Below are 16,735 nucleotides of genomic sequence, written 5' to 3'. Positions count from 1 at the left end.
GCGGGTAAACTTGAACGACTCCCGGGCCCGGGCAGGGCCCGGGCCGAAAATCACGGCGCGTGCAGTGCTCTAGTATGCGCCACAGGAATTGGACAAGTCAGCCGGTGCGAGCGTTAGCTCCGCTCGGCGAAGTGAAGCACGTGAAACACGTGAGAAGCTCAACAGACACTTGATGTTGTTAAAATTCTGTTTATTTACGGCGAAGGCGAACTCTTCGCCTTCTTCAGCGGGCGACAGAAATCATGGCGCTGCGTCTGCTTCACGAAAGCTTTTACAGAAATTTCGTAAGTATTGTTGTTACGCGTGTCAGGAGCGCTACGGCTGGCAAATGCAACGCAGAAGCTCTGCCTTTGCATCTAACAGCCGTAGTAGTACACACCGCCACGGCTTGTCGCAGTGCAAGTTCAAAGTTCGCGCTCAAATTCAAAGGCAGATGAATGTACTCTCGGCTTCAAAAGATGTGATGTCCATACCCTCACCTGCCTAAAGTTTTTTTTTTTAATCAAAATAGATTCATCTTTTTATTCAAGGTAAAATCAAATATTTAAAACATTATGAGCAAACCAGGGTAAATCAAGGGGGTAAATCCAGCTAGATATGGCCTCTGAGATTGCGCGCCGAGACTGCAATCTCGAAGACCATAAACTCTACGAGCTGATGTAAATCGTATAGAATTTTGCCACTACTGAAGGGTTGGCGCTACCTACAACACAGAATCAGCCATTCCTTTTCTCTATTATCTAGTCCACATAGACGCTCGACGCTCCTCGTTCGCCTATTAATCCGCGTTCGTGCGCGAAGCGTGGAGTTTGTGCGTGTTGCCGTAAAGCAGTTCTCTCCGTGATACCTGTGTATCCCTAAAAGCTGCCTAACTAGTTCTACCGCATCAAATAGTATTCGGTGTCGTTGTATAATGAAAACCCGTGACAGCGCGTCGGGCGACATGGAAGAGTGCCACCGAATGAGCGCCCTGGAAGACTGCGAAGTGCTGTTGAACGATTTGGCAGATACGTCTGACCTTCCCACGTCTCTCATAATAACCAACGTCGACGTTAGCGTCTTCACAGACCCGGAACAAAAGGTACCCGCCCAGTTTCTCATGGCATCATGACTCTTCTATAGCTTAGCGAAATTCAATCGATGCCGCTCGGTCGGCAGCGCTCCGCAAACTCTGCTTCGCTCAGCTGTTGCAATTCTCAAGATGTCGAGCGTCGATAAATTTCTCGTCGATAGTTCCATGCGGTTTATTTTGCTGACCCTGTTTTATTCTCTTTCTCTGAACACGAGGCGGAACGTTTTCCATAATCCGGCCCTATCAAGCGCCTATGGGACGGGGTAATTCATCGCCGGCGAATTTCCGCACGCCGTGATTTCATGGAAGATAGTCTTCGTCACAACAAATTGGTTTGAGAAACCAATTCTACAATACGTGTGCGCTAGCTCGCGCCGAGAACTTGTTTCTCTTGAAATATTATTTGTTTGTGAGAGTGCTAGCGCTACTTGTGCGCAGGCCAGAGGCTATATATTGCCACATTGAGAGCGCATCGCTGGTTTTTCCTTGGAAGCTTTTGTACTGTTTTGTTTATTTACGTACGCGATGCGCACCTCGTCCGCTTATTGCGGTGGGAAAACGCCAAACGTCACTCACTTCCTAGTCGTGTGTGACTTTCCATGTGCAACTGAGGCCAAATGACGATGGTCGCCCATTGTCGTTGTCAAAACGAAACTGCTTGCCGCTGGCCGGAATACGCAGCAGTGTCGCAATACGTACATTGATTTCTAAAAGTAGCGTGTTGTGAAATCAGTAGAAGTAGTAGTAAGGGGCCGCTTTTAGCCGAATCTTGACCGGCTAACCGCGTGACAGTTACAGCTAGCTGTTGCTTAGTGGTTGCAGTTCTCGGCTGCAAACCGAAAGTCGCGGGTTCGATCGCGCCCGGTCGCGGCAGTCGCATTTCGATGGGGGCGAAATGCTAGCGATTTCAGCGCGCGTGCGATTTGCGATATCAGCGCGCGTTTAAGAACCCCAGGTGGTCGAAATTATCCGGCGTACACTACTACGGCGTCCCTCAAATGAGTCGCTTTCGGCGATTAAATTCCATAAACCAACCAGTTACGACTGTTGGTTGGGCGAGTGCTTTTCCCGATAAGTTTTCAAAGCGCCTTGTTCTATCCGTGGCGGTACAGTGCGCGATCGAAATTGATCTGATCGGCGCCTTCTTTATTTTTTTTTCATGTGTTCGTAGCCATTATTTGGTTAAGCACCATAAGTGGTGTGTGGCCTCTGAAAAAATCGAAGCAAATTTCCAGCACCAACGAATCTTAATGTCCTTCATTCATCAAACAATTTCAGGAATAGCTATACCGTTCATTGGGAAGCATTGATGGGGAGTACACTCACGGTCTACACACGCTCAATTTCAGAAAGAACCTGCAGGGGAGTCTTGCAGCATACTTTATATATTCACGTCAGCATCAACCCAACACATATACATTACACAGCCGAATAGATGTGTTTCCGCATGACACCTGTACGTGGCATGTAATTTTCCCTGTTTCTTCATGACAATAGCAATCGTGTGATGTTCCTGTCTGTCCACTCATGGGTTGGCATATACGGACACTTTCTTGAAGTCTGAGCACCTTGCCTCAGTTAAGATTTCTTTTGTCCCACATCATGCACTAAAGAATAAACTTGGTTCTATTGTATCGAGGGTGTCAGCTGTCTCATACCAAAATTTTTCTTGAAATCAAAGTGCATAGTCATGGCCGCCCCTACTCATTAGACCCAACACTGCAATTATCAATGGTTACTGCAGTTTCAAGTGACCCTGCATGCTCTTTGCATTTTGCCAACTTTCTGCCAATCCCAAAGCAAGAAGCGGGCACTTCAATTCACCATACGATTTACTGTATGACTTGGTCCATCGATATAGTAATGTGATTGTAATATCACATCCTCATAGAAAAAAAAACATAATAAAGCGCTAACCTCTTCTGCTGGATAAATTCCATAGCATCAAACAGCTAGCACCTAAGCACTGCCAAGCATGCATTATAAGGAAAGAAAATCAGCCAGCAGATAGCGCGCATATGTTTTTTGGATTGATCATAAGAATAGGTCGGAAAACTCACTCAGGCTCAGATCAAGCTGTGAGTTTGAGTCTGAGCGAGTCCGGTTGAGAAAAACTTTATGGAGCCTGAGTCCAAGTGATCCCGATTGAGAAAAACTTTGGTTATTCCGAGTCTGAGCGAGCTCCAAATCTTTCGCCGACCTCTGAACATAAGTGAGAACTTCTGTCGTGTTTACTGAATAGTTTTGGATTTTCATCCTACAGCTAACTTCAAGGACAAGAGAAGACAGAAAGGGTACAAACTTTTCACAAAGTACGTTTATTCAGAAACGTGTTCACAAACGCAACGTTCAAAAAGGAAAGGAGGCGTGCTTAAGTTTCTTGTCTGTTGAATGCTGAAGAATTGGCTTTTGGGAGCTCAGCCACAGCTAGCTTCTGTGTACTACAAACCACAAGATCACAAAAGCACAGCAACGTTTCTATGATGTGACAGACCTCCTTTCTCATTTCCATAGCTACCACTACTACGCTTGGTGCTTGTTTTGAACTAGTTGCAGCAAGTGCTATTGTTAACTAATTACTTGTTCCTTTCTTGGGAAATGAAGGCTTCCATCACTTAATTACTGTGTCAGTCATTATCAAATGAAGCAGTAAAGATGAGATTAACATTTTATCCTAACACTACTTGTGCACTTAAGATGTTTAATGGTGATTGTTGATAAGGTATAGTGTAGTATTTGACCATTTGCATTAATGTACCCAATTTAATTAAGGGACAAGCCCCCACCCCTAGTCAACACAGCATCTAATAAATTAATGAACATAAGTCCACTGACAAGACATAAGTGTGTCAGGGCATTGCTTTACTTCTATTTCTTTCCTTTCTTTCGTTTTGTTTTACAAGGAAAGAACGGTGATGCACAGGACAAGCGCTTGTCCTGTGCATCACTGTTCTTTCTCTGTCCTGTATCGAATCCGCACAATTCAGTATTTAAGATAATGACCCAAATAGGTGAGCAGCAAATCTTCTTTTGATGTTTCATTTTATCTTCCAAGTTCTCAGTTCTGTTGCTACAGTTTATTGTGAAATTGTTTTGTGGATCATAGTTTCTTGCCGTTGCATTTATTTTTATTGTACTCTGAAAATGAACCCTCTTCGCTGCCTAGATTTATGTCAAGCTGCAATGTAAATGTTTTAACTAGTGTGCGCAGCAGCAACTTTACTGTGTGTCGGCACCATATGATGAAATGAAATTGCAAAAAATTTTGTGGGCCTGTGCTTTGTGGGCATGCACTTGCCTCACCATTTTTGGTAGAACTTAATTCAGTCCTATGGCGAACATAACCATAAAAAATTGCCACTCGCGAATGCTAGTTAAAGATTTGGGCGACTGTATGTATTCAGGGCTGCTCACTGTCAAATTGTTACGTAGGAGACTGGGCGTGGTCAGGCTGCATAACAGCATCTTTTCTGCCACCCCTTTTCTCTTCTTGAGATGAAAATAAGGTTTGATTTGGTTTGATTCATTTTCTCTTTCACCTGTGTTGACTCATTGCAGTTACCTATGTTCTAATTACTTTGTGTGGTATGGCCTTAGGACCCACTCATGCGCAATTCCTTTGAAGTTTTCTTAAATAAGAACAGGTATGAAATGCATAGATTGAGAAGCAGTCAAGCAAGAAAAAAAGAAATAGACTGGCACCTGGCTGGTTAATGTCACAAGTGAATTTCCTTAACTGAATGGTGTGGATGGCTGAGCTCATCTGCATCCCTTCCTCCGTGCAGGCCAAGTTTGAGGAGATGTTCGAGCTCATCGAGCCTGGTGCCACGTTCGGATACTTCCGCAGCTTCCGCCGCGCAAGGGTCACCTTTGAGAGCCCCGACTCTGCGGCCCGAGCGCGCATCCATTGCCACCAGATGCAGTTTGGCGAAAGCGTTCTCAACTGCTACTTTGCTCAGGTCAGCCATTTCTTTCTGGTGATTTTTTTTCTTCATAATCAAGAGCTATGAGAGACAAACCGAACTCTCTTTATGAAAGCTGTAGAGACTCTGTTGCATTATTCCAGCATGTGAAAAGATTACACGTAAGATTACAAGATATATATTTGCAATACATCAAAGGCCCCTTCTACAGGTGTTTTACGTGAGGAGTGGGCAACATGTTGACCCTTTCACACACCATGTGTGCATTTGTGTGTGCAACCTGTTTTTGCCAGCTGTGACAAGGAATGACGAAGAAATTGCTCCAAATATTCTTTCTTTTTCTTCACAACATGAATGCTTTATTCAATCATTGATTATTAGCACAGGAAAAAGCTTTGGTTGAATTCAACCCCCGTCATACTCAATTTCCGTTAATTTATCTTGCACTGGGCTGTATATCTTTAAAGATAGTCATTTTTTTTAGGAAATGCTACCTCATTTGATGAAATAATTTTTTTCATGTCTCGTAATGTGTGCAGGCAATAAATAACTTAATTCCTAATGAGTTGTTTTTGTAAACAGTGTGTCGTGATCAACTGCATAATAGTTAGATTTGTTGTGCACATATGCAGACTTGTACGTGTTACAGAGAAATATTACCAGATTACAGTTTAAAGTACTTTAAAATTGTAATTGATTGCAGTTACTGAGTGTTTACTGCCCCACGAAAATAATTGCATAATTACCAAAAGTATTTGACTACCTCTTATTATTACTTTCTTCCCCAGCATTTGTTAACAATGCAAAATTTGTACGATGAGTGGCAGCAAGTACCCTTCTCTGCAGCCTTTTGCACATTGTTTATTTTGGCTAGAATTTTGTTTTCAAGTTGTTCCACGGTTCTCCTCCCAAGTTTTTCTTTTATATATGTATGTGGTAAAACCGAAAAGTTGTTCGACATTCATGCTGAAGGGAGGGTCTGCGTTCTAATGTGCAAACACTTTGCACACAAGCTTGTCATTACTCAATGCCATGATGGATCATGTACCAGATGTGGCATTTCACTTGTGCTGGGCTTTCCTGGCAGGGCCAATAGAAAGGTGCATAAATCTGTAATTGATTGATTGACTGGCATCAATGCCTGAACTGGCTATCACCACGGAGCTCTGGCGTCACTAGTGCACTTTCCCATTTGAGAAAAATGGGGCTATACTTTTACACGTGTGAGTTCTGTGGCTGACTTTAGTCGTCCTAGGATCTGCTGCTTGAGCAAACAGAAGTCTCTGCTGTGGTTGTATTGGACAGCGAACGTTTTCCTGAGGTTCACAGCGTTGTAATTTGCTGCAGTGGCTATGGTCTATTGCTTGCATGTACAAGTGCTTGCACAATTCTCAACCACTTCAAACACATTTTGATGATAGTGATATGCAACAGAACTTGTGTACTTGTGCGTACAGTACTCGCGGATTTAAATGCGACCATCAAATTTTTTACTGTAACGACTGGTATGCATAATTGCTCGAGATAACCACATCATGTTGCGATGAATGTGGTCTCTAAAGATAACAGTTGCTCTGATCTACGCGTTCAAATCGAAATTATGCTGATATGACCCAAAATGAAGACAGTGGAAGCGAAAGTATGTGCATTACTTAGCCTTAAATTGTCCTATTTCAATCCTTGAGTACTGTACATATTAATGAACCCTGGGCGGTCCAATTTATTCGGAGTGCTCGAATATGATATCCGTCAAAGTGCTGCAGTTGCTTTGGCACATCAAACCGTGAGCATGATTCAGATAATTGATCACGAAGCACAATGTTCATGTTCCAGGCATCGTCACCGGATGAGGGCAAGGACGGCCATTTGCAGCCGCCGTCTCCGCAGCGCCAGTTCCTTATTTCGCCACCAGCGTCGCCACCCGTAGGCTGGGAGCCTGTCGAGGAACACGAGCCTTGCATCAACTATGACATCATTACAGCTCTGACCAGCCTTGCACCAGGTGTGTGCTTTCACGTTGGAAATAATTATTCGTATTTTCTCTTGTTTAACCCGCACACAGTGTACCGAAAATTCGGAGCTAAAGTCGGAGATGCAAGTTATACGCGAGTTTGGGTGAACAAGTTGGCTTCACGGCACTGCTTCGCCGTGATGCAAGAAAGGCGGCTTCACGGCAATACGCAGGGGTCCCTATTTTAAAAAGTTTCTCCTGCAGGTTATTTGCAGAAAATACAGAATTTCTCTTGACATTTGTGCACATTTATGCCCAACTACAATTTAACCAGTCATTAACTTTAGATGCGTAATTTGTCATCTGTTGGTAGCAGAGGTCTCAGAATAAGGAATATCGCAATCATGTCTCGCCAGCCAGAAGTACAACAGCTGTTACGGCTTAGTGGCAAACAGAAATTTGACCAAACCAGCAGGGTAGTTATCTACTAACCTCTTGAAAACTAGTGATATTACTTTTCTGCGTGCCAAAAGCCTGAAGCAGACGAATGAAATGTTGGTCTGGTCCATTACAGAATGAACTTTCGCCGACTTTGCAAATGGTGGCAGGTTTGTGAAAACAAAGGTTGGGAGTTGTCAAGTCACGAAGGGAAAAGCAAAACGATAGCCAAATGCAGAACACAGTGCTGATGACGTGCCACATGACCTGGCACGAGAACAAGGGAAGGAATGCACGGGTTTGCCTGTTGGAACGCACACATCCATAAGGTAGCTGTAGCGTTCCACAACTGCGGGTGCCAAGTACGAGTGCTAAGGATTGCAGCTTGATTTGCAAATGAAGTAGCCGATTGTAGAAAAAAGTAATCAGATTACAGTTGTCGTTACCAAGTACAGTGAAACCTCGGTGATACGAATCTCACGGGACCACCAAAAATATTCGTATCATCCAAAAGTTGTATCACCAGAATGCACGGAAAATTAACATGCGACAAAAGAAAGCTGGCGTGCATTTTCATTTATTGTTTGTTATTCAGAGCCCTGAATGATTGTCAGTTAAGTTTTTAGATGTCGGCAATCATACCAGCACTCTCAAATATACGGCCCGTACGCGCGTATTTAATTAATGAACCAGATGCGTTGTGACCCGCGACAGCAGACAGCAGTAGCCCCTTAGTATGCTTTTTTTGCATGACACCGGAGTGCTGCAGCGAAAGTAACAAAAGAAACGCTTTGACGTGATGGATCAAGGCCACAAAATTACAGAACGACGGTCCTGTGTTATGATTTTGTTATTGCGGAGGTGTTAGGGATGTTTTTTGGGAGATTGACAGCCGTTCCCGCACAAGTGCGACCTCAACGGTCGTGCATGTTGACGTTGTGAGGCCTGACTCCTTCGCCAAGACCATCCTCGCCTTCTTTCGGTCTTCGTCCACCTTTCATAGGATGTCTGATGCACGAGGCAGGCACGTGTAAGCACAGTACAACGACAGCAGCCTGCGTCGACGCCTCAAAAAAAAAAAAAGCATGGCACTAATGTCCTCTGTAATATAAACGCGAAGGCACACGGAGGCACACAAGAGCCTCAAAGATTCGCGCACACAATCTCGGAGGCCGTGACGCGTCTCTGAAGGTTTATTTTGACAGCAAGAAAAGTGTTTTTCTTACACCATGATTCTGACGATTTGGCAGTGCGGCGCGCATGCCCACGCTTGCGTTCCCGCGCTCGCACGTGCTTGGCGGGGGTGTTCCGCGACAGCGCGGACAGCACCTTTTCGTACCTGGTCGGTAGCGTACGTTCATATCAAATGTCGCTGGGTGAAAATCAGTTCGCAACAACCGTACTCCATTACACTGCAGGCGAATGGGCCCTGGCCGGGACCAACGAAAAATTCGTATTACCCCGAAATTCGTATGAGCTGTGATCGTATCACCGAGGTTTCACTGTAAACAGAGTTAGTCGACCAATTGGAAAAATACCAAAATGTAATTGATTGCAAGCAATAAATTTTCCATGATCAGTCGTGTACAAGCCTGCTTTATCGTCACTGTGTCACAAAGAATTGCATTACTTATACGCATGACCTGCTTGTTGTTTTCCTGGGAGAAACGTTCCAAACACCTGTTAATTTTTTGTTGTTAGTGTTATACCGGGGCATGGTATTTAGGCACGGCGTGCGTGTGCTCTAAAAATTGCAAGTCGCTGTTCTTCCATTTCTTACTTCCTGCTAGGTATGTTGGTTGTCGCACTGCTGGCCACAACATTACCAACATCATGTCCATTTGACCACCCTTGAGAACGCTTACATGACTGTTACATATACTGTGTATGTAATGTGTGTGAGCTGTCAGCTCACGTGCATTCAGTTTTAACTTTGCAAGAGTATGTTTATCTGGGCCAATCACACAGAGGGGACTTTGATCCAGATAAAGATATTTACAGAAAAATGAAAAGCGAGTTGGAGCGCTTAAGGCGGGCATTGCTCAGTCACAACTGGCTGCTTGCCGCATTCTTGAGAATAAAACTGTACAGTCAGTGCATTCTGCCTGTGCCAACATGCAGTGAAAGCATACTGGTTAACAAAGACGCCGGTAAGCACTATGCAATAGGCAATGGAGTGAAAAATCATTGGTGGGCACGTCATTAACCCTTTCAGACACCACCTATGAATAACTGCCTGTAAATGCATCAAATCGGCACAATGTTATTTCAAGGCACTCGATATTATATTGCGAAAAAAATGATGTCGTAATACATTAATTTATGTGGGTTATAGTTATCATTCCTAATTGCATTGTAATTAAATATCTGTTCATTTCAAAGCCATTCATGCTCTGTTTTTGCATAGGTAGAATGAAATTTCAGGCTAGAACTATAGTGCAAATTCGTTTTCCGTTATGTCCATGTTGAGCAAAGAAAAATTATACTTTTGACATGGGTCACGGAAGCGGCACATCGAACAACACGTTGAATATGATAATATGCCTAGAGCAAATTGATCATATGCAACAGTACGCTGCAAAAAGAAGTTAAAGGAAGACAAATTTAATATGCAGGAGGTTTAATTCATCCAAAGCTCAGTCTGTCTGGCTCTTTCTTAGCCCCAAGTCGATACATATAGGGAAAACAAGCGGTGTACACAATTGTGTACATAGCGTCTGAAAGGGTTAAGAAACGGAATGGAATTAGGAAGCAGTTGCAGTGAGCCAGTATAGACCTTTATAACAAGTGCTCCCTGGGTGCCGCCATATTGCTCTCTGGGCTGTTGTAAAAATGTGTGACCCCTAAACATGTGCTGCCAAAGCAGCAATGCCAAAAGCTGTAGCCCCATGCAGCAGTCTAGCAAAACGGTGCTTGCTCTCTCAGATGGAAATGTCTATGTACATTTGAAGCGAGATCAAGAGCAAGAAATGAAGTTGTGAAGGCCATGTAATGCTCAGGACAGATAACCTGTTCTCTGTAGAGCACTCACTGGATGCAAAGAGAAGAGAGGCGCGCAGTTGGGGACGGCAATTAAAGATGTGATCAAAGTTTTATCTGAGTAGGGTGGTACTGGTTTGGACAAGTTGGTAACATTCCTAACTGCAGACGTTTTTCACGCAGACCCTCTGTTTTTCGTCATCCTGGTTGTGTGGAAAACATCTGTAGTTTTGAAAACTAAAATTTGCATACATAGATTGGAGTTGCCTGACACAGGACAAAGGTAATATGAGATTGTGTGCAGATACTTGCATCATGATGTGGACTTAGTAGGCTTATGACGATGACATGTTTACCAAGAAAGAAACCCTTTACATCTGGCTAAGTTCCTTGGAAGAGACTCATTATTTGATGCAGATACAGTTCGATACTTTATTAAAGCAACTAACACATTACGTGTTACCAGGCCGCTGTTGCAACGGCAGCACATAATAAAGTGCATGCCTCTGATCGATTGCTTCCAAGGGTATGATGAGGTATTAGTGTCACCTTCATTCACAGTTTTTAGAAGGTCATTTCTGCATGCCATATGTATACATACGTCCATCATACACCTCAGTAACCGCGCCATGCCTTCAATACCTATGTTTATCTCACATACATTGCAGGGACATTCTTTTAGGCCTGTACAGCCAATGCTACAAAAATTCAATGTAGTTGACCGCATCTCTTCCTACAAATCATAACATGCACTGGCGTTCTTTGACCATCGTTGGCCTACTGCCTTAAAACACCACATAGTATCATCATAACGACGATAAACACACCGGCACGATCCTTCCTTGCAGGTGAGCCACACGAGCTCCATCCAGCCTCAGAGACGCAGCCGGGCATCGTGGTGCACGTTTGTGAGGAGGTGTCCTCGTTGGAGCCCAAGCGGGAGAAGCCCGCCTTCATCCACACACCCTGTCCCGGACGACCGTGCAACGAAGAATCGTCCTAGGGCCACAGACGGATCTGCTCTCTACAACCGTGGCTGGAGCAAGCCAGTTCTTGAGATTTGTGGCTGTCGACGTGCCTGGTCGAAGCTGCGACCTGTGCGACACCTGGGTGCCCGTCGTTGTGGATCTGTACTCGTGACCGGGCGTCACCTGCCGAGGCACCAGCGCCTGTGTTCACTACTCGTTGCACCAGCAGCTCTCAAACGATCAGCTCTCGGCTGTCTGGAATCTGTGAAGAGATTTCACTACGATCTAAGAATGCATCTTTCGTACCGCCTCCTTTCGTATCCACATGGGTTAATGAGTTGAGTCTGTGTACATGCACAAGCAGTTTTACCATCTCCTCATGTGACCTTTTCTAAGTTATTGTCTATGTTCCCTTAAATTTTGTTGAAAATTGACCCGAAAGCGTTTGCAGAAAATATCACTTGCGGATATTTTCAGATGTGTATGCAGCTGTACAGAAGTGATGTAGCGATTTTCTTTCTCTGAGGTTTTGTGACAATTGGCAGTTGATTTTCAGTGTCATGTCACCACAGACAACGAAAAGTGCCGATGCGGTGTGTCGCAGATACCATGTGTCGACATCAATAGCATGATGCAGGATCAACATGTGTTGCTACGTGGCACGCAGTCTTACACCTCTATCTCTTCAGCAAAGCTTTTTACATTAAAAAAAGTAAGAAAATGGTAGCTTTGTCCGTGTGCATGGGGATACAATCTTAGCACGTCATAATAATATTTTTAATCGAGAATGGAGTCTTTTTCATGCATCTAGAATACCTTCAGGGATAAGAACTGACGTAAAAAGCGATTACGTCCACGAGATGTCTTTGGGTCCGATGACTTTGTGGGATTCGCACCTTTCTCGAAGCTACTGTATTGTTGGCCATGCTGCAGAATGCATTGATGACCGTGAAAACTGTTAAAACACACAAGTTTTTTGAAGATTGGTCGTGGCAGCTTACACGCTGTCGTAATACCCCAATGCACAATTCCTGCCACTCATACCGTGTACTCATCTTTGCAAATGTGCAAGATGCATTTAATTTCAGAGAACCACTGCTCACAGTGAACAAAACCTTTGGGTGGGCACGTGACCCGGTAGCACTGTTCTCACGTCTTCACAGCATGGACAACGGAAAAATTGTAGCGTTAGCAAATGCTTGTTTGTGTATAGAAGCATGATACTGAATGGTACTGGATGGCAAAAGTGAAAGTATAGTTGAGCACGCACACTGATGAATGTCAGTTGCCTTCCACATCCTTAAGGGTTAACGTCATTGTAGATTGGCAGAACACACTTGCGGTAAGCTAACAGTTTTGTGCTAGCTAGTACTCCATTATGTGTGATGACTATTGCATGAAGATTGAGCGACGAGAATGAGGGCACCACTCAAACTACTCCAACGAGCCACTAAGATTAGAATTTGCCTCCGTCTTCCCTCATCTTTTTCACTTATTCGCTTCGTAACCGTCACATTCTTATGGAGTAGCAAATAACAGCTGTAGTACTAGTAACGGATCGATTTGTCGAAAAAGTGATTAACTTCCGTCTGTTGTGACCTTACCACATGCTGTGCCGAGCGGGTCTCTGAGTGGCTGTGGTGTGAAAGCCAGTGATGAATGGAATAATGAAAAAAAAAGAAAAGAAATACTTGTTTGATGGGCTCGGCATAAATGACATTTGTCAATGTAAAGGCACAGTGTGCCAGCGATAGGTTTACAGTTCAGACCACTTATAATGTAACTGCCTTTAATGAAGGAATGGCTATAATTTGTTCTCTGACAACTCCCATCTGCCCTCCCATAGAACTCTATGTATATGCATACCGCTTATTGTGAAGCCTTCCGAGATGAAACACTGGCTTGTAATACAGCTGCTGAAAAATCGCACAGCTCACAAGAGAGGTGGCTAGCAAGCATCTCAACTAAGGTACACAGGCTGAGGGGAAAGCGACAATGGAGGAGGAGACGTGGAGTGTATGAATGAGAAATTAAAGGAAAGAAAGAAACACAGTGAATGTTTGCAAAGAATTTTTGTGAGACCGACAAGCTATCTATAAAACTTGCACTGTCAAAACCATATGTTGTGAATCTGAAGGAGATAACAAAATAGTTTGATAGTATACGTATTATTAACTCGATGCAAGAAATACTGTAGGCACCAGGTAGTATGCTTCACTGCATGGCAGACAGTTATCACTGTTGGTATGCTTCACTGCATCAGACAGCTGTGTTGGAGAGCAAAGCTTATGCAAACAAATCTACCGCATGGCTCAAATTAAAATAAGACCCTTGCTGCACGAGGCATCAAAGTTTGGAGTCACAAACTTTGTTCTTTTTTCTTTTGTGGAATGTAATTCACTTTACATTCAATGACTTGTTCATTTGCATCTTCGAAAATGCTGCCATTTTGTCAGCATAAATATATTCAGTGATTTGAGACGTGATTACAGTACCGTCAGGAAAAAGCTCACTTGCGGAACACAGTACAGCATTTGATATACCAAAACTGGTGGTGAATCATTTCGATATGCACATAGTGTAGTGCTAAACTTCTGCAGGTAATTTCAAACAGAATGTTACCACTGCTCGATAAAGACTATAACTCTATATATCCTCGTTATACTGTAATATAGCATGCTTTCTTTTGCATGAGTTGTGACACTTGCTAGCTTTCGCAACTGAGCATCAGAGCAGCTTCAGTACTAGTATGTTCTGCTATGCCGTTTCGGACACTGAGTATATTGGCCGTTTAGTGGGATTACAAGCCCGTTGTGCCATCACCCGTGTCGCTGCTTTACCTTTTTTTTAAAGGGGCGCTGCAATACTTTATGAATGCACGCGCATAATGTTGTCGACCTGTAGTCAAGGCTGCCGTGAGCATGTGAGCCAAGTATTATTGCATGCAGTAGGGAATTTACAATTCCATCTCAAAAACAGCCAAAAAAAAAAAAATCAGCCGCCCTCTCCTTCACAATGATGTCCCAGCTATACACATTTCCCAATGTGTGCAAAAGCTAAGGCACTTCAGAAACGCACAAACTTAAGCCAAACTGGGTATGTAAAACATCCCATGCAGACAAAGACACAGTAAGTGGGTATGAAGGACAGTGGCCGATTTCACGAACAGCACTGCGGCGAACAATCTTCTGGGTCACATGCTGCATGATGCTGCCACCTGTCAGCGCCATGCACATTTGCACTAATAGTAACAGTCAATACGGTCACAGAAGAAGATGAAAATGCTGAAGGCCATGATGCGTGGCGACATAACCTTAGCACGGTGCATTGCTCCCTTGCCATCCTCCCCTGTGCAGTTTCTGGTGATGGATGTAGAGAGAGCGCATGTTTTGTGCAGTAACTGCTTATAACTGAGAAGTTAGAAAACTTTGTGGCAGGAGGTTCGAGGTAGCCACTGCTAACAGAGTCCGGTAGCAAGGTCACTGTACGGTAACTAAGAAAGGCGTTGCAGGGCCCCGTTGATGTGAACAGCCCTGAAAATTGTCTTGCTTATTTTTGGTATTCTTTGTCATTCCATAGTACCAACGCTGGTTTATAGCTGTTAGTGAACAGTGATGATAGTACGCCTTACATGGTCGTGGTCCCCTGATGGAACTAGCTTGTTGCATTGTGAACGGGGATGTGAATGTACGCAGAATACCCACAGTGTTGGTGCGGGCGGGCACTTCACAACTGCAGGACTTCGTTTGACGCCCACCAGTGTCCCCCGTTTGCCATCCACGCAAGGACTTGGCGCCAGTGGAACTCCCTTGAGTGTCGTGTCCCACGCAGTGAAATCTCGGCATCTGGAATGCTCCTGCCATGTTGTCGTCGTTGTCGGTTTGCGTTTGTCGTGTGCCGCACCAGCATTTATGCAACGTGTTTCCTTGCATGTGATACAGAGCCTAGCAAACTCTCGCTTCTGCTGCCACAAAATGTTGCCCGCTTGTAGCCGAGTTGGCCGTGTGAAGCTCTGATGATAGTTATGACGAAGCTTAATCTTCACCCGTAGGCAAATGTGGATGCTCAGACCCCATCATGTTCAAAGAAAGGTTCTCTCTGTCCAACTGGCTTGCATCCCAGACCCCAGCTCCTTGTCATTTGACTGAACAAATTTTGTTTGGTTGGAAATTGCATCCTGGGATGTGAAACAGCTGGATCTGCGAATTTATTTGTGTTTACACTGGGGGGTGTCTTTGGTCTGAAGATTAAGCTGAACCTTGATAATTGCTGCAGTTGTAAGATTTGGCATCGCTCATTCTTATTATTATTTTTTTAACTTCAGGTCCATGGGACACATAGTTGTTGTTTGGGCAACGTATATTGTTATGGGTTTTGATGAGCCACTTACATTGCAGCAATGGTCGCATGGTATGAATGGAGTGTTGTTTCGAAGAATAGTGCAATATATGAGAGCTGATGAGCAAGCTGTGTATTTATGACATGATAGCAGTGTAGCTTAACACCTTTTGCTTGTTCTCGTTGCAAGTATGGTGTATATTTATTGTGCATGTTGATTTGAAAGATGACTTTATGAGGGGCAAGAAGCTTCCTGTGAGTCTAAGTGTTGTGGTGTAAGATTTCTAATGGTATTCTTGTGATAGTTAAAAAGGGCGGTATGAGAAACGTTGTACTAACCTAAATTTACAGTTAGCAGTGGCAGTGTAACTGTTAGTGCATGCTTGGAATGCTAGAAAACACGCAGAGTACTATAAAATATTGGAAGGTGATGCCACTTATATGTCTCATCCGAGCTCCCGGTGACAAAATGGGTTCTGGCTGACGCTGAGTGGTTCTTCATTATGGCAAGAGCGTTATATTGCGTGCAAAAATGTACAAGAACTCCACCTTTCTTGCACATGAACCGGACGGGCAGAATTACTGTAAAGTTCCTCGCATTAACATCATGAATGGTCATTATTTTCTCTGCCACGAAGTCGTCAAATAAGGCTTTTGTATAAAAAAAAAATGCAGTGTGCTTTGAAAGTGCAATGTTTTATTAGTATATTCCGCAGTAGTGTCTCTCTCAAGTTGAATGGTAGACTCGGCTGGTTGAAATCTCTTGTTGGATACAACTGAAAAAGCCAGAAGCCTTGCACAACTGACTGAAGCGCGACCGCCCATTGCCTCCATAACTAAAGAAATAGTTCTGCTCATGTGCCACATGGTGCCACATGGCCTTTGGCCATCCAACTCGTGACATCAGTATAGAAGTGCACACCCGTTGGTGCAGGATCATATAAGTCCTCCTCCTCTTAGGAGGAAATGCCGCTGCCTTCTAAAGTTTTCCCCGGCTATACTCTTCATGGCACATTTGCTGGCTTCATTTAGAAAGCTGCTGCAAAGCTCGGATTTCTCAGAAGTG

At 44.0% G+C, this 16,735-nt stretch overlaps 1 protein-coding gene across 2 annotated transcripts in view; it reads left to right on the top strand.

The window, feature by feature from the left end:
* Window positions 1-793: 793 nt before the first annotated feature.
* LOC119395857 (calcipressin-2) overlaps window positions 794-16,735 on the top strand; it is an 88,619-nt gene continuing 72,677 nt past the window's right edge. Inside the window, exons 1-4 of one of the 2 annotated variants that reach the window (XR_007416524.1) lie at window positions 794-1,081; window positions 4,858-5,031; window positions 6,829-6,997; window positions 11,212-12,043. Coding sequence is in view for 1 of the 2 variants with exons in the window: in XM_049416790.1 (XP_049272747.1) it covers window positions 914-1,081; window positions 4,858-5,031; window positions 6,829-6,997 (511 nt within the window). In the remaining variant the exon portion in view is untranslated. The remainder of the gene's footprint in view (window positions 1,082-4,857; window positions 5,032-6,828; window positions 6,998-11,211; window positions 12,044-16,735) is intronic. The other variant, XM_049416790.1, reaches the window with a different exon arrangement.

This window comes from Rhipicephalus sanguineus, chromosome 6 (genome assembly GCF_013339695.2).
Source record: "Rhipicephalus sanguineus isolate Rsan-2018 chromosome 6, BIME_Rsan_1.4, whole genome shotgun sequence".
Lineage (NCBI taxonomy): Eukaryota > Metazoa > Arthropoda > Arachnida > Ixodida > Ixodidae > Rhipicephalus > Rhipicephalus sanguineus.
The sequence above is the reverse complement of the archived record's forward strand: the minus strand, read 5'-3'. Positions and strand labels throughout refer to the sequence as shown.